This window comes from Ascidiella aspersa, chromosome 3 (assembly GCF_963924565.1).
Source record: "Ascidiella aspersa chromosome 3, kaAscAspe10.2, whole genome shotgun sequence".
Classification (NCBI taxonomy): domain Eukaryota; kingdom Metazoa; phylum Chordata; class Ascidiacea; order Phlebobranchia; family Ascidiidae; genus Ascidiella; species Ascidiella aspersa.
In genome coordinates this window covers 18,934,696-18,958,423 of record NC_139449.1, presented here as the reverse complement: position 1 = coordinate 18,958,423, position 23,728 = coordinate 18,934,696, and the positions used below count along the sequence as shown (strand labels likewise).

Genomic DNA, 23,728 nt, shown 5'->3' with positions numbered 1-23,728 from the left:
TGTTTGTTTAGGGAATTACGTATTGCTGTAACCACGTCGACAAATTCCTGCTTGCTTCAGGCCTATACTCGTGATCTCGAGTTTCCCCGAAGGTCGCCCAATAGTCTATTTTCGGCGTCAGGAAAGTTTTCGTTTGGCATTCTTTCGCAGTTGTCAATTTATAAAATTAGGACTCCTTACCAACAAGCGGGAAGGACGTCTGGCTGTGTGCAATCTGAGCTCTTTTAACGGGGATACGTCACGGTACCAGAGGCTATACGGAATAGTCTCGTCGATAACGATCTCCTACCAACAGGAGTTTAAACGTCAGTTACCTGGCTACAAAGGAAAATATATTATTACTATAAACACGTGGACAATTTTTAGTCGAGAGAACGAACCACGTTACTTTTATGAATGTGGAGAAAATACCGTTTTCGAAAGAAATTTTCGATGTGATGTAAGGAAACTCCTGAGCTTAATTTAACCTCGCATTACCCGTTGTAGAGCGTGAATAAAATCGAGTTCAGACCAGTTTTAAGCAGACAAGATCTTCCGAAGTAAAGTCAATAGATATTTCAAAGTATACCCAACGCAAATTATAAGGGTTAAAAAACATTTTTATACGTAAGTTGTAGAAAAAACTTTCAGCGCGCATTCCAATCGTTTTTTGTTCAACTGAGCACAAATATACGTTATTTTCTGCACATGGTGACAAAATGCAGGCGTTTTCATGCCTTCGACCAACTGCCACATTTTGAGGGAGGAGCTGAACACACCCATCCAGCATCGCCCAACAAAAGAGACGCCCGGAATTTCCTCCTTGGTTTACATTAAAAAGAATAAAAGTGCGGCATAGAAGTGTCAAAGGTTTATTAGAGAAACGGAGCCGCGTTGTTCTACAAGTAGAAATAAAGACTCGTGCGTCACGCAACTGATGGAATGTGATCCACGTGAAGTGAAATTTGCGGACGTAGGGCGTCGATAGGCAGAGGAAATTACATGGGTTGGTTGGAGACGGGATGTCGCGCGATCTATAACAAAGGGCAAACGAATTGAACGACCGGATTTTCTGTATGATATGCGTTCGTTTTACCGACCCTGAATGCATGACATCACAAGCCGCTACTAAGGCAACGAACATAAAGGCAACCGAAAAAAGTTACATTCAGGTTGGCAAACACTTCATTGTGTTGCAACCGTTTTCTCTGATATATCTAAAAAAATGTTTTCTAGTTTTAATATTTGTCGGTTTCTTTACAAAAATCATATAACAACAACTACTAAGCCAGGACTATGCAAGAAAAAATAACTTTAGGCATCAATACAGACCTATTATATTATATAAACAAAAGTGCCGCCTGCGATTTCGGTATTTTAAAAACATTTGTGACACTAAACACTCCAAACTTTAACAATGCTTTTCACAATTACACTACCCTTAAATTTCGGAGCAGGTTTAATACGCTTCACAAGGTTGTCCATTTAAAACATTTAATTTGCGTGTATATTATGAAAAAAGTGCACTTAAAGTTATGTTGAGCATCAAAACTAAAACATGGCTAATAAAATTAGATATTTGAATAGAAGTTACAAAAATAAATACATATACTTGATTAGGTAGCACAAAATACCAGTACAGGTAGATTTGCTCATTGAAAGTTTGCAATTCATACATTAATTTTGGCAAAACTTTTTACAGCCAAGGTGTCGTGTTAAAATCAACATGAAAACAAGTGACGAATTCCAAAACAACAATTTAGTACTCATTGATCGACGTTGTAACAAGTAACATACGCACAATTTAAAACAAAAATGCGCTATTGAGCTCGCTATTGCATACGGGGTACACAGGTACAAAAATAAAATAATTTAGTCAGGCAGGATTGATGGAACACGTGTAACACAACACAGTAAAACAAATTACGTCTAAAAGTACGACGATAAGGCTACAAATAATGTGATGTCGCTTAAGGGCATTATTCTCGGGGATTTTTGTCTACGCGTCGAGATCATCGGGAAAGGGGGGATAGGAATACTTGTAGTCAATCTGAAAACAAATTAGTAAAAAGGTAAATTTTATCCCAAACATTCAAGGCAATTACAAAGAAAAGTGAAACGGCAATATTATTTAAATTTTTACAGCAATGAGCCGATCAAACTTAGAAATTGTTATCAGCAAATTTTGCTTAGCTTAAGTCGTCACGAGTCATAAATAAAATGAGAACAGTCTTTTAAATCAAATTCCGCACCCTCTACGAGACGCAGGCCAGAAGTTGGGCACAAGACATCAATTTTTATGACCCGCACAACCTTCGTCAAGTGGTCCATCTAACTATAACATCTTGTAGTTGTTCAAACATGTTGACTTCGCGTTGTATCACACCAATCAATAATATATTATCGCTGGTTAAATTGCCTTAGATTTTGTCTACTGTAGCTACCCCAATTGTTGCGCCAAATGGTGCATTTAGCTTTTTGTGATAAAATGGCCCATTCTTTGTTACTTTAAAACGGGAAGCTTTCAACTGTGTAAAATACAAAAACTGCTGATAGAATTTATCTTCAACTTGGCATACTGGCATTATTCGCAGTTTGTATATACTCCGTATGTCTGTTTCGTGCTCAGAATGTAGGGAAGGTGACACGCGTACGAAATATGATGCCTATTGCAATTGCTTTCTGGAGAGTTGAGATAATGCACTTTCAAACAAAGTTCAACCATATACGTGAGCTTCAATTTTCGCAAACGAGTGCATCTTTAAAGCAAGCAACCAAATTTTACAACCCTTGTTTACTGCTACGGTTGGTGATTTCGCAAGTGAGGGGTTATGTAAGCGAGTTTGCGAAAATTCCAATGTGGTTGGCGCTGAGTGAGAACGGAAACTGAACGATTTCAGCCGACTGCTTTCGATGTGGTTGACCTCAACGCCAAACAAACGACCAACTGTTTTAAGGTGTTTTGAATGTTTCCCAGAGCGTCGGAGCGTGAAGGCGGATGACGCAAACAAAACAAAACAATCTTTACTCACGTCAAACCAGCGGTTTAACATCACGTACTATTACGTGTCTTTAACCAAGGACCAATGGCACGCTGGGGGGCCCTAATGGACTAGATGGTATCTACTTTCGGGGTTTGTTTTCTTTGGGATGAACGGAGAAAAGGTCCGAGACCCATGGAAGCACCAGGGTAAAAGGATCGAAATTGCAAAGTTTCCGCAACAAAGCCAATTATATCCACCAACGGGGTTTCGCGGTCACACAAGTTATACTACACCCGGTCACGTATTATTCAAGGGGTTATTTAACAGGCAAAGGGGGTCTTTAAATCGGACAACACAAAAACCGTCTTAGCGGAAGCAAAAGTTAAGCAGGCGTAAAATTGCATTAGGTTGGCATAATTATCTGGTATTTATACCAAATTATTTTGCTAGATAACATAAAAAAACGATTTTCACGCGGCTAATTATTTTTTCTGGTAAAGAGTTACTTTTGCTGATTTTGCAAACATTTGCTTTAAATTATATGGCGTTTTGGGTTATTTTGCGGTAAGGAGACAGCACCACCGTGTAGACGACACACGTTATTTGGCTTGCCAGTACCCCTAAATCGTAATAAGGGTGTATTGTGGGCGTGTCCCAAATAGTTTTTGTTTTAAAAAGATTGTCGCGTAGCCAGAGATGTCCTGACACGAAAAAGGTGTAGCGGTCCATGTAATTATCAAGTAGTGGGTCTATGAGAGCGACTGCTATTTCGGGGACTAGTTGCTGGGGCTGCTATGCCAACCGCGTTCACCCGAAGCTAAACAGTTTCCTCGGCGACATTGTATTGCGGAGACGATCACGAATGTATTCCAATTTTGCGTCAATTGGTCCTTTTAAATGTGCGCCGAGACGAAAATGGAAATGAAACTCGAGGCGGATCGGGTTCGACATTCGTGATCGGATTACAGAAGCGGGAGGAAGTGTCGAGCAATAAAACGCGCCAATGTGTACAAAATACAGCGTATTGTGACATTCCCGACAGGTCAAGACACAAAAACAGTGACGCGGTCGGTGGACTGTGAATCCTTATCCGACGTCTTGACAGGCGCTGTTTTCATTGGGCGTGTAACAGGGGATGAGATCTCAGAAAAATCTATATTGGATAAAAAACGTGATCCGCACGAGCAAAGCGAAGTAATGGGGGAACATTTATCGTGTTGGGGCACATTAGTTATCAGGTTATCCGGCCATATACACAACCACTATCTCGACCAAAAAAAAATCGAGGTGTTGAGTTAAACCAATGACGTAAAACAGGCCAATTGGCCATTTTCTCGACATTTTGTAATCCAATATTCCGTCACGAATTTCCCAGTGTTTTGAGAACAGTGCCCCTTGTTCACCTAAAATGCGCTATTAAGCACATTATGTCACTCTTTAACTAAAGGTTTATACGTATTTATTTGGATAAGATTTACCGTTTAACCTTAATGTTAACCGTTTTTTCCCTGGCATTACTGTTACAAGTGTATCATTTTAAACAATTTTGTCCCTAAACTGGATGATGTTTGCTAAAAAGCGGAAAAGATTGGCTCTACAGCGCCACCACAATGAATTTCAATTTACGATTAACTCCAAATAATGCAGTTGATTTCAGTTTTTTTACAAACGGCGCCCAAAAATGCTTTTCCTGATAGCCAATGTATCTTTAAAAAGAAACTATATACTTCAGACATTCATACAGAAGGATGTTTACATTAGGCTACCATATCGAAAGTGGTAATGCCCGACGGCCAGAAACCTAGATTTATTAGTAATTATAACGTATATCAATTAATAGTTTCTTTTATACAGAAGAAACGTTAGCAATTATTTTACTTTTTAGGTTTGTTTAGTTTTTTTATATAAAATTAGGCCACAATTTTATTAAATGTTTGGTCATTCGGGTAGGCTTTGCCACTGTGTACCTTTGGAACTATATCGGACTATAATAAACAGTGCATATACACAGGCAGAATACTAACCGGCCTTATTTTACTAACCGGCCTATTTTTACTTAATGGGCATTAATACCAACCGGCCTATTTTTACTTAATGGGCATTAATGAGCACTGGGCATGCGACTGAAGATAGCCCTGAGCTAAATTTATTATTTAAGATTTACAATCTATATGTTTTCACCAGGCTGTATTTGATTCATAAAATTAAAAGAGAAACAAAAAGCAACTAAAAATATAAAAATAAATGAAACAACTTTATTTCCGTGTTGTCGTGAAGATTTAAATCATGAAAATGGTTGTTTGGTTTTTAAAAGTGGAAGCCCATAAGACAAAAATATGAATCAAAAACTAAACAAAGAATACTTAATAGCAGACGAAAAAAAACAAGCATTATTATTTCTACCACTAAATTTGTTTTAGCCCAACATACGTTGGGTATATTTGTTGTTTTTCATTATACAGTACCTACATATTTTCTTATTTTTTTACTTTAATTTACACCCCCATTTGAAGTTACCACCTAAATTAAGTGTTTCTATTAATGTAATGTAAATTCGACAACGCCTTAACAGGAGAGATAGGTGCATTGTGTTATAGTTTATTACTTCTTTTTAAGTGGTAAAACACAAAAATCAACAGCTATACATTTACGGTTTAACGCACAGCCTTTCGTCACTAAACTATTTTATCAAAGCGCGACTATATAGAACCGATGAGTGGTAAAGATTGACATATCACCAAAGTCAAGCATTCGCCTTCACAAAGCCACTGGTTCTTTTTCACAGTATTTATTTAAGATTTCCCGTTAGTTTTATCCCTTTAAAGATTTCCACCAGTGCGTTTATTTGAAAGCGAAAAGGTTTCCTTAATTCACAACAAAATATAGCTTTCTGATATAATTCTTACGTTTCCATCTATTAGTTCTACAAATAAAGTGTAATGGTTGTAGAATATAGGGCTTTCAACGGCTTAAAAAAAAGTATGGTAAAATGTAACTAGTTTAGCTCACATTTTAAATGGGGTATAGTGACTACAAGTGGCTTCACAGTTGCCGCATGAATAAAGGAAGTAAGAAAATATTTTGTTCTTTGTATAACTCTCACTAAGCGAGTAAAACGCAAAGCATTTGGTCAGTGTGGGATATTTTGGTAAAACAAGTCAACTAAATTCTTTGCGATGTAATCCTGATCATATCTACCGTTACCGAAATTAGAAAGAACCAACCTGGCCGCCCATCTCGACTGGCAAGTTTTCGACGCTCACGTATTTCACGATGTCCGACTTGCCACACAGCACCGTGACGTCACTTTGATCCTTGGACAACATTTTACTAATGAGCTTCCACATCGCGTTCAGGATCGACGGCAGGTTGTACACAAGTGTCCGTCCTGAAAATAACTGTTTATTTTTTTTCGGCAAACTAGCAGTTTCACATATTTCCTTTATGGTGTGACCAAATGAGTATGTTTTTCAGTAGTAGAAAAAGTTTAGCTGATATTTAACAACAAGATGGTTTTTAAAATGTAGATAAGCAGACTTTGAAATAATGTGAATTATGCATTTAGAACTATTATGTTGCTTGTTACCACCAGGCGGTAAACTCAATAAAATCAGCAAATGAAGGCCTTCGGACACAAGACATTTCGAGGTGTTTTAAGATTTTTTGGGCAGCTAAATTTACTTTTTCTCAGTATGCCAGCGGCTCTCGGGGGTTTTCGGGTGTCGTTTTATCAGGAGACGAGATGAATGAAAATGCTCCAAACCATTATTCATGTCATGGCAAAACATAAAATCAATATTTCGTAGATGGAAAGAGGAATTGATTTTTGTGGCGTTCACAGGTACGCTAAGTAAGTGTCCGTTTTTTACAGTTAGTCACGGCTATTATGCAGGCTACTTCCCTTTTTATAGCCGGTTTATGTCATCATGCATAACGACCGACCCCAAAAAAGTAAAATCGGCATTTGACAAATGCCAGCCCCGACTACAAAATAAGAACAAATAAATAAATAAGAAGACAGCTGTACAATATAATTTAATTTAGTGATACTCTAAACAGAGTAATGTGCACCATATTAAATACAGCGCTTTTTGATTTTAAGGCGTGGTAATGCACACCATGATAGGACTCAATGCTTTAAAAAAGGTATACTTATAATTCTAATTCAGCTTTAATATAGCGCACATATTTACAAAAAGGATGGCAAATATAGACAAACGTATGCTTTATTAATCATTCTCAAACTTTTAATTAGTAACCTATTGGATATCGCCACGTGGTAGATTAGGCTAGATTGGTCACATTCCTGAAACAAAAGGCAACCTTATAAAGTAGTCCTAATTGTGGCTAATTAAAAGGGTTGGGTTGAGTTTCGTATTGACGTCACAATACACCAATGATGAATGGTTGCACCCACGGCAATACTTCGTGAATGTTCGAACGCAATTAATTTTTTGCAGGCCAAACCCTTCAAATTAAATATTTTCAAGAACACTTGTATGTATTATGAGATGATAATACAGCGGGATTGGGAGATCTTTAGCACACAACAGCCTGGTATACCACACATATTGAACAAAAACGGTCGTTTAGACCTGCAAAATCTAATTTAATTAATTACAAATTGGCGTTTGTTTAACGAAGTGTCCACCGTATAGGCAAAAAGTCGCTCAATGGGGAAAACAGTCGAGTGACTAATAGTCCTAATTTCGATATATACAGTGCATAATTGGAATGAGGACTGTACAGGATACGTAGGGTAACTCTGTTTGAAAGCGGAAGCTGTTCAATGGGCGGACTGCATGCATGTTTCGGGCAGCTGTAATCCAAATATCTTTGTGCGCGTGCGGCAGCGTGACTGGAATAACCCAAGACGACAATTAAGCTTGTCATTCTTGAACACGTAAAAATAACACTTCTCTACGAAGGTGGCACCGCCTGTCACCACCTTCCTCGAAAACCTCTGAATGGCAATCAATAAGAGATGTTGTTGTGCTGCTTGTGCAAGGCAGGAGTGTTGTCTGGAGAGGCTACGAAAGCCACACGCGGCGCTGGACACGGACGGCATTGCGAAAATAGCTGTGGTGAATTATTAACCTCGTAATTTCCAAACGCGTAACTGACACTTTGCGAACAATTACGCTTTCGAATTAAAATTCACCTTTTACCGAATGTCGTCATTGTTGAGAGCCAAAAATAAAAAAAGTTATTGATTTCATTTTGTCTGGCGCGATTTTAAAGGTTACTTGGTCTATATACTTATGCCGTTACTCTACATTACGTGGCGTGAACCAACTTATGCTGTCTGCAAAGTGATATTGTTCATCGTGTGAAGAAACTTAAGTGTATGAGACAGTCGTTCTTGATTTGTGATGTACCCATAAAAAAATGATTATAATTTTGGTGCAACACTCCACTAAAGATATATATTTAATTTGTCTAATTGAAACCGCAACCAAGAAAGGTGAGAGTCCTCAAGAAAAAATTGCAACTTAAGTGTGACACATACCTAAATTGTAAGTTGGTATATACTTACGTAGCATGCATGGGAAATAGCTGGTAAAACATTCTATTATAAATTTGGTGAATCCCATGTCGCTGTTGCCAATTCCACTTCCAGTGGTGTCCAGGATGAAGGAAACATGCTTCCCAGGTTCTTTCCGTTGAATCCTCTCAAGCCAGAAAATAAGCAGCTGCGTGTTCTTCTCTTTGTCTGCCTTCTTCATCCTGCCAGCTTGTAGGTGTACTGTGGAGAGGAAATGCAAAGAAAAAGACTGAGTAGAGAGAAAGATTTCTGATTAAATTTACTGAACTATCAAAGCAGATACTCCAGGCCCAGGTAACTTAACAGCAAATTGTAATAAGATTACTGCAAATACATGGTTTAGTTTTTATGTATATAAGTTTATTTATAGAAATCTGTTTTGTTAAAAGAAGATTTAAGGGAAATATGAAAATTACTTGCAATTGATTAAGACTTACACACACGTCCGCCATCTGTATCTTTACCAAGAAGAAACAGATATCCCTGTTTGAAAGTTTCTTCACCAATACTTTCAATGGAAATATCTAAGAGAGCAACAAAAATATAATAAAATATTTCTTTATAAATATTAGGGAATATAAGATAAGTACAAATTCCGTGTTGCCTACCATTTACTGCATTAATTTTTCTCCACTTGAGACATTTTACTGCCAAATCAACAGCTTCTGTCTCAGATCGTGTCCACTGAATAAATAGCGCAGTATAAGTGTCTTCATTCATGATGCGATCAAAATCTCGTTCATCCAGTTCATTTCTGCAATCTGTTAAAAATAAAATTTACACAATTCAATGATACTTTAGAACTAATTAAATAATGGTGACAAAATACATAAACTGTAAAAGACCTATAAGCTAACAACCTACAACCTACAGTATATAGTAAATTTAAAAAGAACTATGGAAATAATAACGTTATATACCATTCAGGGGTTTATCTAGTTTCTTGCGGAATTCTGCAATGCGTTCCTGAGAAGCTGATAAAACTTCCATTGTAGCAAACAATTTTTTTAATGTTTTGAACTAAAACAGAACTTTTTGTTTACCTGATGTTTTCTGCAAGATAATTACTGGAATGTTTATAATTGAACACATGTATGTTAGCACCATGCTTTACTTATTGTCAGCCAACTCTTGTCAAAAAGACTTACTCACTAGTCAGTTTGGCAATGCTAGTTAACAAAAAGTCAATCAGACACATTTCTCTTAACAGAAAGTTTGCAAATGTATCGTCATCCAAAAGCAGTGAGTGGTTAATACAGCGGCAGATATAATTTTACACTTTTGGCACATACAATTTACATATATGCATTGGGTTTAGTCAGAACTGTTAAAAGAATTTACAAACGATTGTCACAAAAAGTTAAAAATATATTTTAGCTACACGTACAACTTTAATGTTCCAATACCAAATGAATATAAAATAGTAAAATACAACTTGCACCTACAAATCACAGTTTAACACTGTAACATTACATTAAGTAACAATTATTGAAACCTTTTTAGACAATATTGAAGTATACCATAATTACAACCACATAAAGTTAAATTACAATTGCTTTACAAGAACACAATTAAAACATAATTAGTAGACAACGCAAATAATGCCGCACTTTTATTCAGTTACTTTTCATTCAGCAACTTTTCTATGTCTTTACTTATGGATGACGGAGAGCTGGTGGGACTAAACCTCTTTCGCACTTGTCCTTTTCTGTCAATAAGAAACTTTGTGAAGTTCCACTTTATTTTGTTTGTAAGAAAACCAGAACCATTCTTAGTTGATTTTAGATATTTATAGAGTGGTATCGCAGTGTCTCCATTAACGTCTACTTTGGAAAATAGGTCAACCTGGGCTTTTTGCTGATTATGGGCAAAATCTTTAATTTCAGCATTGCTTTTAGGTTCTTGGTTGTTGAACTGATTGCAGGGGAAAGCAAGGATTCGCAGTCCTTGTTGTGAGTACTTCTCCAGCAATGGCCCAAACTGGGCATAGTTCGAGGAGGTTAAACCTCATTGGGATGCAACATTCACTATCAGGCACACCAGTCCAGAGTATTTGGACAGCACGACCTCGTTGCCGTCAACGTCGGTTACATTAAAACCGTAAATGTCTTTCGGTTCCGCTGCCATATTAACTTCTTCAACGATGCACAAATGTATAAAGTAGCTAATCAACACGCACGCCAGGCCACTGAAAGCTGCAAATTTCCAACTGCAGCAAAAAATGCTTTTCCAGATCATCCAGGAGCAACAGCCCGAAAAATTTAACGGGATTGTTTTGTCACGCTTGACAGGGCTGGTATTTCACGGCTGATTTACGAAAATAATACTAAACAAAAGATAATATAACAACTATCATTGCTACATCCCACAGGTCGAAAGCAGTAATATTTTATATTTCCCCGTACCTTGTATCTTATTCATGTTTATAAAAGAAGAATAACAATAACATTCATCACATTTTGTGTTAACTATGGGGAGGCCCCTTCTCCTAAAACTTCTTATGAGGGGCCACTTGATAAAATTGTAGTTCATGTTTTTTTCAAAAAATCTACAAGAACTGACAACACGAGACAGATACAAAGTTCTCTTCAAATAGGATTTAAACATTACGGCCTCTAACTTACGTTTAGAAAGGTATCAACTGCAGAAGAAAGAAAGGCTTTGGAATTTCTCGATGTTAATCATATTGTGACAAAAAGCTCACCAAAAGGTTTTATTACAAGAGATTATAAACCAACGGCAAGCGAGCGTCATTTTCTCAATGGTTCGTCACATCACCCACCATTAGTTTTTAAATCTATTGTTTTTGGTGAAGCGATTCACATGCGCCGCTTAAACGAATTGGATGTGGACTACAAAAACAACCTTAACAGGTTGAAGCAAAAATGTATCGTTTCTGGTTTTCATCGGGGAATGACGGAGGACGTATTTCACGTCGCAGTGTTTTGGAAAGAACGTTTTGGGCCGAAAGTTAAAACTAAGCCTCACCATCGCATTGTTTGGGCTACCGCTTTTCCATCGCGCATTTCGTTAACCCAAAAGGATAAAGCAATGTAGCCCTTTGCCTGCATCGCATACAAAAGACCGCCCACATTGGCACATTTCCTCACAAATTTTAAAGGAATGTCGAGGATGCAGACTGGCGATAAAATTGGTTCTTCGAGTCCATATGTTAAATGTGCTCTTTGTGGCAATTTTTGCAAACACCAAACCATGGTGCCACACACTACTGTTTTAAGTACACCGACAGGTAGTGTGCAGCTATGTCAAAATTTGACGTGTAGCCATTACGGCATTTATGTGGCCACCTGCAAGAAGTGTGACAAGCAGTATGTCGGTCAAACTAAAACCAAGTTTTCCACACGTTGGAATGCTCGTCGAGCAACTTGGAAGACGTTTGATTATTCGGCCAACAACGACCGAGCTGCGCTCTTACGGCACTATGCAGATCAACATACTACCACATTGGAAAGAAAGCCGCACTTACACCAATGTTTTGTTGTTGTATTTGTACAAATGCCGCTAGTCAGTCTTTTGGATATTTTTGAAGATAAATGGCTTAATAAAATCAAAGCCGAAATAAATATCCAAAAAATAATACTACCACGCGGTCCTGGGGCATACGCTAGTGTAAGGCCCTATTAATTTCCTATTAAAATTAAGCTCATAAAAATCAGCTATGACGTACGGTAAATTCGTCATACCGTGACGTCAAAATTCAAGTCATATTAAGAAATGTGCGTTGTCCAACGAACTGCGTTGTGCAATTATACAACTAATATTTTGCACTTTTTTACGAATACCGCAGCTAAGGCTTATTTTTTTGTGGGCCTGGGGTTGCCGCCTCATCAGCCCACGCCTTATTTCGGCCCTGCGTGCACACAATGGCATGTTTTCAGTTGCACACAAGACACAGGGTTTTATCAATGCATTGGTTTAATCGAAAGTATGAATAATAAGGATCTGTTGAAATTGCCATGTTTGTCAACTTAGGTCAGTATTTTTTATTTATTTTTTTTTTTTTAAGTTTTTTTTTAAATACAACCTTTGACAACAAGATTTTCACGACCTGTGGTTTGTATAATGTATAAAGCCTTACATCTGTAAAGTAGAGGTGAAAGTAAACTATTTTTTTATTGAAACAATAGACACATTTTCCACCTGTTTCATGAAAATTTCCAGAGTTGACGTCATTCAGTTTCGTCATTGTGGCATGTCACAAAAAAGTAACCCAAGGTTATCGTTTGATGTCGTGGGCAAATATGAAACCGAAATTTAAGCCAATGCGGGGGGTGCACAACATTTGGCAACCTTTTCTGACGGCCGCTAGTAAAAACATTTCAGAGATAACGAGAGAAAGTTACGTCATAAAGCAAATAATCCTCAAATACCCATACTGAAGTTGATATAACCATTGAATATGTTCTCTACCAAACTTGTGCGGAAATAGGAACCGGTACCTAAAACCTAGTAACCTAAAATGGTACCTAAAACCTACACCGGTACCTAAAACCTACTGGCAAAATGCATTTTTTTGCATGTGGTATTTTTCACCTGTTGGTTCAATTTCTTGTGAAAAGGGCCACTTAATAACTGCAAAAATGTTGGGAACCCAGGATAACACCAAAAGATTTCAAGAATTTTACGGAATATAATACTAAAAGAAACAGAATAGAAAATAAAATAACAATGGAGGAAACTGGTGTACCGTAGTCAAATATCGCACGAGTCATTACCTTTTATAAGAAGCTACCATTTTGTTCACAAGTTTTCAACTAGCAAAAAATGATCATAAAGTAAGTTGAGATATACACCCGGAATTAGGCTGTAGTGACTCCGTACCTCTGTCTTGCGGTAACTTTATCTGGCAAACAATATTCCTCTTGTATTCTATTAATTGCCCTCTTCACCTTGTATCTACTGTATTCGTCAGAGACCGCCTTAACCTCTCGCCGAGGCCAGAACAATTAACCTCCTCTGGTTTCCATCTATCCGGCAAACTTCTGTTATGGAAGCACGGACGCCGGAGCGATTTCAGGGCAAGGGGGCGACTTTTTTGGTTAGGGCATAGGACGGATATCTATAGTCGCAGTAACCTCTAAATTGGAATAACATCTAAAATGCCAGAATAAGGCTTATACAACCTTTGATCTACCCAAACTTAATCAATAACTCTCCTATTAATTTCAACCCTCTATTCCAATTTTTAACCCTCGCCCGCCACTAACCTTAAACGGTGGCAAACAATCCGGTGCCACGACAGCGGTGCCTAACGGCGCCGTTCAACCTACTGCGACCCATTACTTCTTACGGTTTCAGGCATTTTCGTTGATTTAAACCTTTTCCGATGAATTTAGGACTTATTTCGACAGGTTTAGGTCTTGTTAGATTGCTTTATTAGACGTTATTCTTTCATGGATGGTACTGCGTATTTTGCTTTTTATGCCGTAGGTATTCATACTGCAGTATTGTAGATTTCCTGTTTTTGAGCTACATCAATACTTAAAAAAAACGAAGACATGGTTCATGTCAATAAAGTTCGAACTTGTACTAATAGCAAATGTTTGTGAACTTGCAAAAAGTTTAGGTGAAGAGAGTTTGGTCGCCAAAGCTTCGTTGTTGTATTCAACGTTTAGTATTTGGATCGCAGCAAAAACACTGATTTAAAATTAACAAGAGATGAGAAACATTAATTGTAAATAGCAAAAGAAACGTAAGGTCTCAGGATTTTTTTACGATATGACGTTCAATCGCCAAAAGTAGTGAAACTACCAGGTGTTTAGCGCGTCTATACTGTACAACAATAATTTTAACCTATTTACCAAACGGAACCCAAGAAAACAATTCACACACTCGAAACCATTGCAATATCATACCAAAATTACAGCCATTTTGTCTTTGAAAACATGGACCAAGTATGAGTAAGTAAGGAAGGTATGGATTATCTTGGTTGGTGCTTTGAAAAACAATTAAAGGATTACAAAATCCAATTTTCGAGTTTTTTTTTTATATCTAGAAAACTATCATATTCTTAGATCTACTACCTTAGACTTTTCGAGCGGCGGTAAATTCCCAAAATTAGAAAAAAATAAAATAGCATAATTATGTTCATTATTTGTATTTTTGGATCAATAAGAACAATCAGTGGGAGACACAATTTCACATAAAACATACCTGTTCTGTTTGTTTAGTGTTGTTTTTACACAAATGAACAAGGGTTTATTTATTAAACTGCAAACTGTATGGCTTCATTGCAATTAGATATAATAACGTAGAATGTGTTACACATACAAATGTTGTTTTTTATAGTTTTATCAATAAAAATCTGCAATTTAAATTTATCCATTTAATTGTACAATGTCATAATAACTTGTGTATAACAGAGGAGTTTGCAATACCTTTCAGTTTCAGAGACAGGCCACATTAGAATATAAAATGTTTGAGCGTAAAATTGTACAATTTATAAGTGGCACAGAAGCAATTGCAAAAGGCATCAGGCTCTGGCTCCCATGCTATTTGTTGCACGCTCTGGTGTAAAATTTTGTCAAATGTTAAAAGTGATTAAAACTATTAATAATGTGCAATGATTAAATAAGCATTTTGAAAAAAGAAAGAAGCAAAAATAATATAAATAGTTAGTTTGTAATAGCCAGAAAACAAAGAAGCAGTAAGTAACAAGTCAGAAGCACCATAACATGGACATACAAATAAGGTAAACTTTTCTAAAAAATGCATGTTGCTCGATAGATAAGAACTTCTGTAGCAGTTGACATCTCCAAAGTTTGTTGTGCAGGTATGAAGAAAATATTTCCACTTATAATGCTTTCTTCATTGTTAGCTAATGTAGCTTTACCAGAAACCACTAGAACAATGCTAGCACTTTCACTCAGGGATAATGCATAATTTGCTGTGCCAGCAGGTATTTTAACACAAAATACAGCAAAGTCATCTATAGGTGGATTGTACTGTAGTTCATATTGGTCACCCGTTGTAACTGGTTTAAATTTTTGGCCTTCTATTGTTGACGGCACATATTTTAACATACTGCAAAGTGTTTCTGCATCCACCAGTTTTGGAGTCAAGCCAGCTCTTACAACATTATCAGAGCAAGCCATACATTCAATACAATCACCAGACAAATAGGCATGTGGTACATTGGCTGCTAAAAACAAGGCTTCGCCAGGTTCAAGAAAAATGTGATTTAAAAAGTAAACAACAAAGCAGCCAACATCATCTGGAAATTGAGAGTATAATCGAAGGAGAAGTTCACCATTTAAATTGCTTGTATCAGTTTCATTTGAAACCATTTTCTTTACGCGAGTGATTAAACTATTTAGTTGCTGTACTAGTTTAGCTTTTTCACACAATATCAAATTCGAAAAGCAAGATTTTAAACCATCACTTACACCAGACTTTTGGTGGATATCATTTTTTAACAATGCAATGGATTCTTTACCAATAACATTAGCTAATTCTGGGACAGCTTCGAAAAAATCTAAAATTTCTTTCACAGGTCGAAATCCACAAAGTGCCTCAAATCGAGTCAATGCAATCGCCATTTCTGGTTTGTGGTTAGCATCTTTGTATACATCAGGCCTTTCAGTATGTAACTTTTCAGCCAATTTCTTGTCAGGATGTGCCTGAATTGACAGAGACCTGGCTACACTTAACACTTTAAATAGGTAAGGTAGATTGCCGAATTGATTTTTAACTTTGCTTCCAAGTACCTCACGGTTTTTATCAATAAACTCTGCAAGAGAAGATCCATCCTTAGTAAAGGTACTTGGGCCTTTCGGATGAGTTCCCATCCACAATTCGGCATACGGCTTATCTTCTTCAATATTTTTCCCGCAGAGAAGTTGCGCCACTTTACTACTGCTTCCCACTTTTCCCCAAGAGTAGTTTTGTACAGTTCCCTCTATTTGATAAACAGGAGACATCGTTAATTGTCTATTTTATATACTGCAACTCAATTTGCATTTGGTGAATTTTTGTAAACCTCAACGTGGAAGAATACGCCACATCACCAATGATAAACAAACGTAAACTACACTCCCACAAATTCAACGAATGTGAAGTGTTTTTTCAGATACGCTTGGCTAATTTTACGTTTAGTTTTCTATGAGCAATAAGGTTATAATCTCTTTGCTATGAGTAAATAACTGGATAACGAAATGATGCAAATACCACCATAATTAATCTTTCATTTAAATACGTCATTCGACAAAGCTAAGAGTATGATTAGACCAAATATATATTTTGCGTTCCATAGTTTTTACCTAAACTGATTTCTGTGTTTGGTTGTCAATGCCTGAGCGGCTTTATTTAAACTCATTCTTGCAGAAAGAGTGAGATCGGCACTCCTCCCTTTATTCATTCAGCGTATTATGACTAGCGAAAAGGGTATACGTTGCTTTGTTAACACGACATGGCCGTCGAACAGAGTGAGGCAAGACTGACACATGACTTTAACTAGGTTTTACTGAATTCTTGTAAAGAGCAAGTGGGGTGCAACTGAAAAAAAATCAGCTGTTCGATACGTACTAATTGCGCTAATGCCATCTTACCTGACCAAGAAAGCGAAACGTTGTGCACAACTTTAAAATGATTTAAAACTTGCTGCTTAAGCATGCTTTCAGGTTTACCCTTTGATGCGAAGGACTAATGACGATTATAAGCCTTTATTACAATCAACGATAAGCTCTTTTATATTAGATAAATCGGTTTTTGTGGGCATATGACAATATAGACCAACGGAAAAGTATGGGTGTTATCGGCAATGAACACGTTTAACTTATCGTGCACATATAAATATAAAAGCAAACAATACCACCGTACAAATGAAGTACTTAAATTAAATGACTGACGTAGACCAGCTATCCCATGCGGTAAATATCTCTGTTCGAAGGGGGGAAACTCGAGAAATCATAGCCGAAACAGTTTATTATGACAGTGTTTTTTTACCCATGTATGTGATTCCCTATAAAATGGCAATGAAAGTTTTGTCCGCTAATTGTGACAATAATAAAATATGCTATTTTTAAGGCAAAAACGAATGGACCCCGTTAACCACAGGTTCGGGGTTTTCAACCGTTGAGCCCATAATGCGAATCACAGTAATTTTTTGTATATTTGGTTAGGATTTTGGTCATTTAAATTTCTGTGTAAAAATGATTTTGGTCAGTTAAATTTTCTGTGTAAATAAAAATGAAAAAACGTCTTATATGTTATAGTGCTAGTTTGGTCCATGGTTTTGTTGCGAACTCTTTAACTGGTTAACTCACAAGCTGTAAATATTCAAGTCGTTTGTGTTTGGTTTGAGTTGGTAGATTTTGGTCTTTAGAGCAGGGGTTTTCAACTTAAGTCTTACTGAGAGCCACAAGAGATAATTTAAGTACGATATGCCAACGGGCCGCACAAGCAGAACAAGAAACAAGAGCAGCTTTTTAATTACTTATATTTAGTGTATGTACACTATTCTTTAATTTCGGTGCTGATATGCATTTTAGCTGTATTCACAAAGCAGTATGGGCTCACGCAAAAATTTTTTAATATATTGACGCGTTGAAAATTTAACAATTTAGAGTTTAGACCAGGGTACGGCAACCTACGGCCCGCAGATATAATTCATCCGGCCCGCCGCCTCTTTGACAAATTAGACACGAGTCTATTTCACATACTTTTTGCCGGGTATACCAAAAAAAACATGTTATCACGTTCCCTCAAAGTAGTTTTATAACACTTTTAACTCGCTGGTTTAGACAAACTTCGCAAATGCAACGAATTAAACTTGTGTAGAAGCCGCCCAAAATGTTTGTCAAAAAATTAGTAAATTGGCAATATTATGTGTATTGTAAAGGGTTGCATCCGACCTATAGTGGTCACCATGACATAAGAATTACACCAAACATTTAAAGCAAGACCTCGTTCTAATTAAAGGACACTTAGCTAACGAGCCACATCTATTCTATTGATAACATACCTAATAAAGCACGTTTTATTATTCCTAAATAGAATAATTGGAAGTTAGATCCCGATTTCGACTTGGTTTTAAAATGTCTAGATTGGTCCTCAGTGTTTTTTTAATCTGTATTGCAGTTTTGAACATGCTGGAATCTACTAAAGGTAAGTACAAATAAACTAAAAACGTTCCAAATTAAAATTAAGTGATAGTGCTCGTTCCAGTTTGTTTACCAGCCACAGATTATTTTTTAAATTGCGTTTACCACATGGTTAATTATATCGATCGATTTATCCCAATTTATTTTACAGGCGAAAGCGGAAGCAAGTTACGTTACCAGCTGACTATCGACAAAGAAAACTGTGACGGCGACTGCAAGGACGTGGTTCGAGCCAATCTAGCTAAAGCATTGGGCAAGCACGTCCACATTGAAGTACGCGACCTGGAGCCTGAGAGGATTGGTCACAGCGATTTGTGAATCTCTAAAACAGTGCTGACACGTATAGTCCAAACCAAATATTGAATATTTTTACAAGATAAAGTGCAAAAAAGATCTCGGTTGCAAATCAAGAACGTTTTTAATATCATCGCTTTGTTTTTGCTTTTTAACGGCAAGAAATTATTTTATTTACTCTTTTACGCATCGCGACCTAAATATTGTTGTAAATACCTTTTTAGAGTTATGTCTATAAACCGTATTTATATTACATTTGTTGATATTGACGTTTTGGTATTGCAATTTAGGAGTTGTACTTTACAACTAATAGGTCAACTTTGTTTTGACGTTCTCTCATATTATAATGTGTTTATTCCTAAAAGACCTTTTAAAAAACGGTTGTTTACATTCACACCGTAAAAGGTTATTTACCGTGTTAAAGGTTATTTACCGTCAGACCGTAAACGTTTTAAAACTAGTTATTCTATTAGGCGACTGATTAATTTAACTAAAGTTTAAACAGAAACATCTAGAAACATTTTTGTAAGTACCTATTTGTGCGTCTGCAACAAAAAACATATCATGTCCAACATTATTGTCGTCAATATTTAATATCAAAATTTTTTTTTTTTTTAACAATTGACTGTATATTTTATGTGGTTGTTCATATGCTCAAAATAAGTTTGGGACATTTTGGGACACACGAAGTCCTGAAACCTCATGACAACACGGGAGTTAGAAACCGGTTTCAAATTACGGCATCGATTTTTAAACCCAAAAAAAAACTTTCCCACATTTTTACTTTGAATAAAATTGACTTTGCAGTAAACAGAGGGCTGACAGGCCGACAACTACTCAACTAGTCCCTATAGTTACGCCAACAATTAAGGAAGCTGTAGTAAAACAAATTAAACTACAATCCTTAGCCAAATTAATCGCGCAATGTATTCATTGGCATTTAATAAAAGTACGCTTGAATGAAATCCAGCTTAGGCGCTGTTGACGACGATTTTGTTTAACACATGACTAGACGAATTCTTCGGCTAAATTTGGTTATTCCCATATTTTGGATGTCTTTAACAAAGCGGGAATAATTTATATTTTCATATAGACCGTTTGGCATTTTCCTGCTTGAAGTTATAGTTTTTATAGAATGTATTTATTGTAAAGAGACTCGTTTAACTAAACGAAAAACAAACAAAAAACGTAATTTCGATGTTTTTAAAAAGATATTACAATTGCTACCTTGAGTAGCAAATTAAATCATATCAATAGTCATTGATAACCGTGGTCTTGATTTTGTCCATTCTTATAGTCGTAATGGCGGTTTTGTGTTTCAATAACATAGACCAGCGGTTCTCAACCAGTGGGCCATGTCTCACTGGTGGGCAGGGCCGGATTAACCAATAAGCTAATAAGGCTATAGCCTTAGGCCCAATTTTTTAAGGTTAAGTTTTTGTAAGGCTAATAGTGATACAGATCTAGTACCAGTACAGTACAATTTTTGCTTAAAAACGAATGACTGAGTCGAGTCAATACTTATGTGTGAGTAGATAAATAAATCGTTTCATTTATGCTGCAAAAAGAACTATCTATGTTATGTGCTATCACTTTTAAGGGGAACACACAATAAAACCTAAAAAGCAACAATACCTAAAGCAGAAATATCTATAAACCGATAGTTAAGACCAATGAAATAATAAAGCCAAATACGCAGATTACTACCCAGTGCAGAATAAGATCAAAATCGTCTGAATAACACCTAAGTCTGTCAAAATAGTCCGAAATTCATCGTAATATTGCCTAAATTGCCAAAATAACGCCTAAAACGGTAGGGAGAGGGTATGGGTCGGGCGCTGTGATAGGTCTGACATTGGTCGTTTTGGTGACGACGTTTGGACGCCCTAGTTTGACCTGCGCCATTAAGGCGCCGCTGTTTTTTCATTGGGTGTTTGGCCCTGTTTGAGGTTATTGATGGGTAATGGGCGGGGTTAAAAAGCGGGTAGGGGTTAAAATTATTAGGGGAGTTAGTGATGTACTTAAGGGTAAGGTTTGAGGTTAGGTAAAGTGTTGTTTAGGCCTGATTCTGGCTATTTCTTATTCTGACGGATTCTGAACTTATTTCAATTTAGACGGTACTATACGACTATTAGGTATTGGTCCTATTTTGGTCTTATTCAGAAGTGTGTTTTATTGCGACGTTGATGTTGTTCTTATTTCGGTCTTATGGTTGGAGTCCCTTTTAAGCATAGATAGTGATGTTGGTAGAGGTTTGAAAAGATTTCAATGACATCATTCATAAGGTTGGTTCATGTTTAAAAAAAAAACGCTTTCGAAAGTTTCGAAAGTTGAAACAGTTCAACTTTGACGCTTTCGGTTAGGAGCGAGGAAATTTACCGTTAACGCTCGCAACGCGTTAACCACGGAGAGGTCATTGGGGGGGGGGGGCACGGGTATAACTCTCTAGCTAGGTCGTAGTTTGCATAACCCAACTACACAAGTGTCTTTATTTATAAAATTTGCCTGTTAACTTAAATTGTGATTTTAATTATGACCTTTCTTGTAACGTATTGTAACTAATTTTTCTGACACGTTATCTTTGATTTACTCGCAAGTGGGGATGTTCAAAGTATAATATTGTATCCTTTTATTACGTTTTATCGCAAAGTTTTACGCATAATTGAACGTTTGCGAGTGGCAAGATTGGATAAATGATTGTTAAATAATTAGAAAGTAGGTGCATTTATTCAACTTTTCTCTTCTTACATTTTGAGTTAAATGCTATTGAAGGGTAGATTAAACTTTACGTTACGACCTTTAAATCCTATTTTATGACGCAAATAAAACCTGCAGATGCAAAAACGTCAAAAGATCCACTGGTTGCACATCTCCTCTACACTATGAGTCTATGACACTTAATTACATTTATTACATGTTTATATTATGTTTGTGTTATTTTGCAGTAAATAATTTCAATTTTTTATGTATGTATTTTTACTACTTTTTGTAGCTTCGTTTGCAAAATAAGGCCCTTTCCTGGTAATTAGCCTTAGGCCTACAGTACCCTTAATCCGGCCCTGCTGGTGGGCCATAAGAACATTTAAGGTGGGCCACAGACCAATTTTAAAAGCTAGATTAAGTTTCATTTGTGTCACTTTATTTAATTTTACAGGAATAATGGCTTGGGGAGGAATTTATCTGCTGTGTTTGTTCTAATGCTATTTTACAGTTTTTTCTTTCATAAAAGTTGATTGGGCCACAGAATTTTTTTGCAACGTAAATGGGCCACGAAAGAAAAAAGAGTAAGAACCACTGACCAGGGCTTTGGAGCAGTCGTAAATGTTAAACGGCTCCGGCTCCAGCTCCGGAGCTCTCTTTTATCATAGGTTAGCTCCAGCTCCAGCTCCGGAGCTTATTGATACCACGACTCCATTACGTCAAAAAACTCCATATCCATTACATCAAAAACTGAGGTTTAATGCTGAACGCTTAATTTGCAATATCTAGCGTTTCAAAATATTCACAAACGAAACACCACAATGGTTAGTTACAAAAGGTGCGCCAAAGAGGCAACAATTCCTAATTGTGTGAAGAGTTGCTGTTAAATTATGTGAATTCAGCAATTAGTGGAAGGTTAGTGGCATAGCATTTTATGAAATACATCGGAGCCGGAGCTATTTTTTCAACAAACTGGCTCCAGCTCCATTTAAATTTCACGTGGAGCTCCGGCTCCGTTAAAAATGTACGGCTCCGGGGCTCCGGCTCCAAGCTCCGGCTCCAAGCTCCGGCTCCAAAGCCCTGCCACTGACATAGACGGACAAAAAATCGCCCTATACGTACGACACGACGATTAACCTAAATTATTCCGAAATACATTTTGTTAATCTAAAAAGCCGCTTATTAATCCAGTGCACATCTTTGGTAATAAATAATCTTAGCTAAAAGGAATCTTGACTGGCAGGATTTAATCCCAGTTAAAGCACTTCGGTTTTAGTAATGGTCTCTTGACTCCGTTTTGCAAATGTTATCTTTTATTTGTTAATCTCTGTGGATATAGTATTGGGCGTTAATAATTTTAACACCTTTTAGATATTTACAGCCGCATTAACATTTTTTTTCTTACGGTCGTCAGTAGAACATTTTTATAGATGACGCTACAGAAAGTTATGTCATAGAGTGACGTCATAAAACCATTAAATTTAAGTTTACCAAAATGGACATTAGGCACATAAAAATAATGTCCGCTCAAGGCTCTGAGCTAATTGATGATCACAATTTTAGGCTGATGTCTGCCTGGCCTATAACATAAAAACCCTGCCTATATATAGTCTTTGATCAGTTTCAAAATACCAATTTCCGCAAGTGGACAAAAGTTTGTACTAATCGTACGGCCGCTAACGCTTGTATTTTGTCTAAACACGCGCACCCCTGTTTTAACGAATAATGTGTGTAAGAACTTTTTTTTGGGGGGGGGGGGGTCGCTCCCTTTTAAGGCATATTGTATCTTGGGCGAAAAAAGTAACAACAAAATAAATTTAAACGTGAAGGGATCACAAAACTGGAAACTATAAATACAAGTCATGAAGCGTTTCATGTCGAGACATCGGAAAACTTTATAGCATGTTCTTGTTCGTAGAACCATTATTAGGCTTACGAAACGAATGGCAAAACGATCCTACAATGTAGTAAACTCACTGACAGAAAGCGAGCACAGCTATCTCATTAGTGATTTGATAAACATATTATTTTTGAAAAAAGTCTTTGTAGTGCTGTTTGTTTGCAACGCAATCTTGTATGGCGTTTAAAATATGACGACAGTTTGC

The 23,728-nt window shown here is 36.8% G+C and overlaps 3 protein-coding genes and 1 long non-coding RNA gene across 4 annotated transcripts; 1 reads left to right on the top strand and 3 right to left on the bottom strand.

Moving 5' to 3' along the window:
- Positions 1 to 923: 923 nt before the first annotated feature.
- On the bottom strand, positions 924 to 9,558 carry LOC146160577 (motile sperm domain-containing protein 2-like). Its single transcript, XM_083386010.1, has 6 exons — positions 9,429 to 9,558; positions 9,117 to 9,269; positions 8,946 to 9,032; positions 8,500 to 8,709; positions 6,188 to 6,351; positions 924 to 2,029 (listed from the first exon to the last, which is right to left on the bottom strand). Exons 1-6 carry the CDS (start codon positions 9,496 to 9,498, stop codon positions 1,979 to 1,981), a joined length of 735 nt encoding a protein of 244 aa, XP_083242136.1. The 5' UTR covers positions 9,499 to 9,558; the 3' UTR covers positions 924 to 1,978.
- LOC146160576 (uncharacterized) lies at positions 9,558 to 10,792 on the bottom strand. The gene has a single exon (XM_083386011.1). It carries the CDS (start codon positions 10,744 to 10,746, stop codon positions 10,129 to 10,131), a length of 618 nt encoding a protein of 205 aa, XP_083242137.1. The 5' UTR covers positions 10,747 to 10,792; the 3' UTR covers positions 9,558 to 10,128.
- Positions 10,793 to 14,607: 3,815 nt separating this feature from the next.
- On the bottom strand, positions 14,608 to 16,560 carry LOC146160575 (mannose-6-phosphate isomerase-like). The gene has a single exon (XM_083386008.1). The coding sequence runs from the start codon at positions 16,446 to 16,448 to the stop codon at positions 15,231 to 15,233; it is 1,218 nt and encodes a 405-aa protein (XP_083242134.1). The 5' UTR covers positions 16,449 to 16,560; the 3' UTR covers positions 14,608 to 15,230.
- Positions 16,561 to 18,520: 1,960 nt separating this feature from the next.
- LOC146160574 (uncharacterized) lies at positions 18,521 to 19,176 on the top strand. The gene is made up of 2 exons (XR_014494708.1): positions 18,521 to 18,633; positions 18,781 to 19,176. It is a non-coding gene; the product is annotated as an uncharacterized LOC146160574 (long non-coding RNA).
- The last annotated feature ends 4,552 nt before the right edge of the window (positions 19,177 to 23,728 follow it).

Excerpts from the sequence above, each read along its gene's own strand:
- LOC146160577 (XM_083386010.1), bottom strand. The coding sequence starts at position 9,498 with ATGGAAGTTTTATCAGCTTCTCAGGAACGCATTGCAGAATTCCGCAAG. Across the intron at positions 9,033-9,116 it reads AAAAATTAATGCAGTAAATG|ATATTTCCATTGAAAGTATT; the intron begins GTAGGCAACACG and ends TTGCTCTCTTAG. Across the intron at positions 6,352-8,499 it reads CTATTTCCCATGCATGCTAC|GACGGACACTTGTGTACAAC; the intron begins GTAAGTATATAC and ends AGTTATTTTCAG.
- LOC146160575 (XM_083386008.1), bottom strand. The coding sequence starts at position 16,448 with ATGTCTCCTGTTTATCAAATAGAGGGAACTGTACAAAACTACTCTTGG.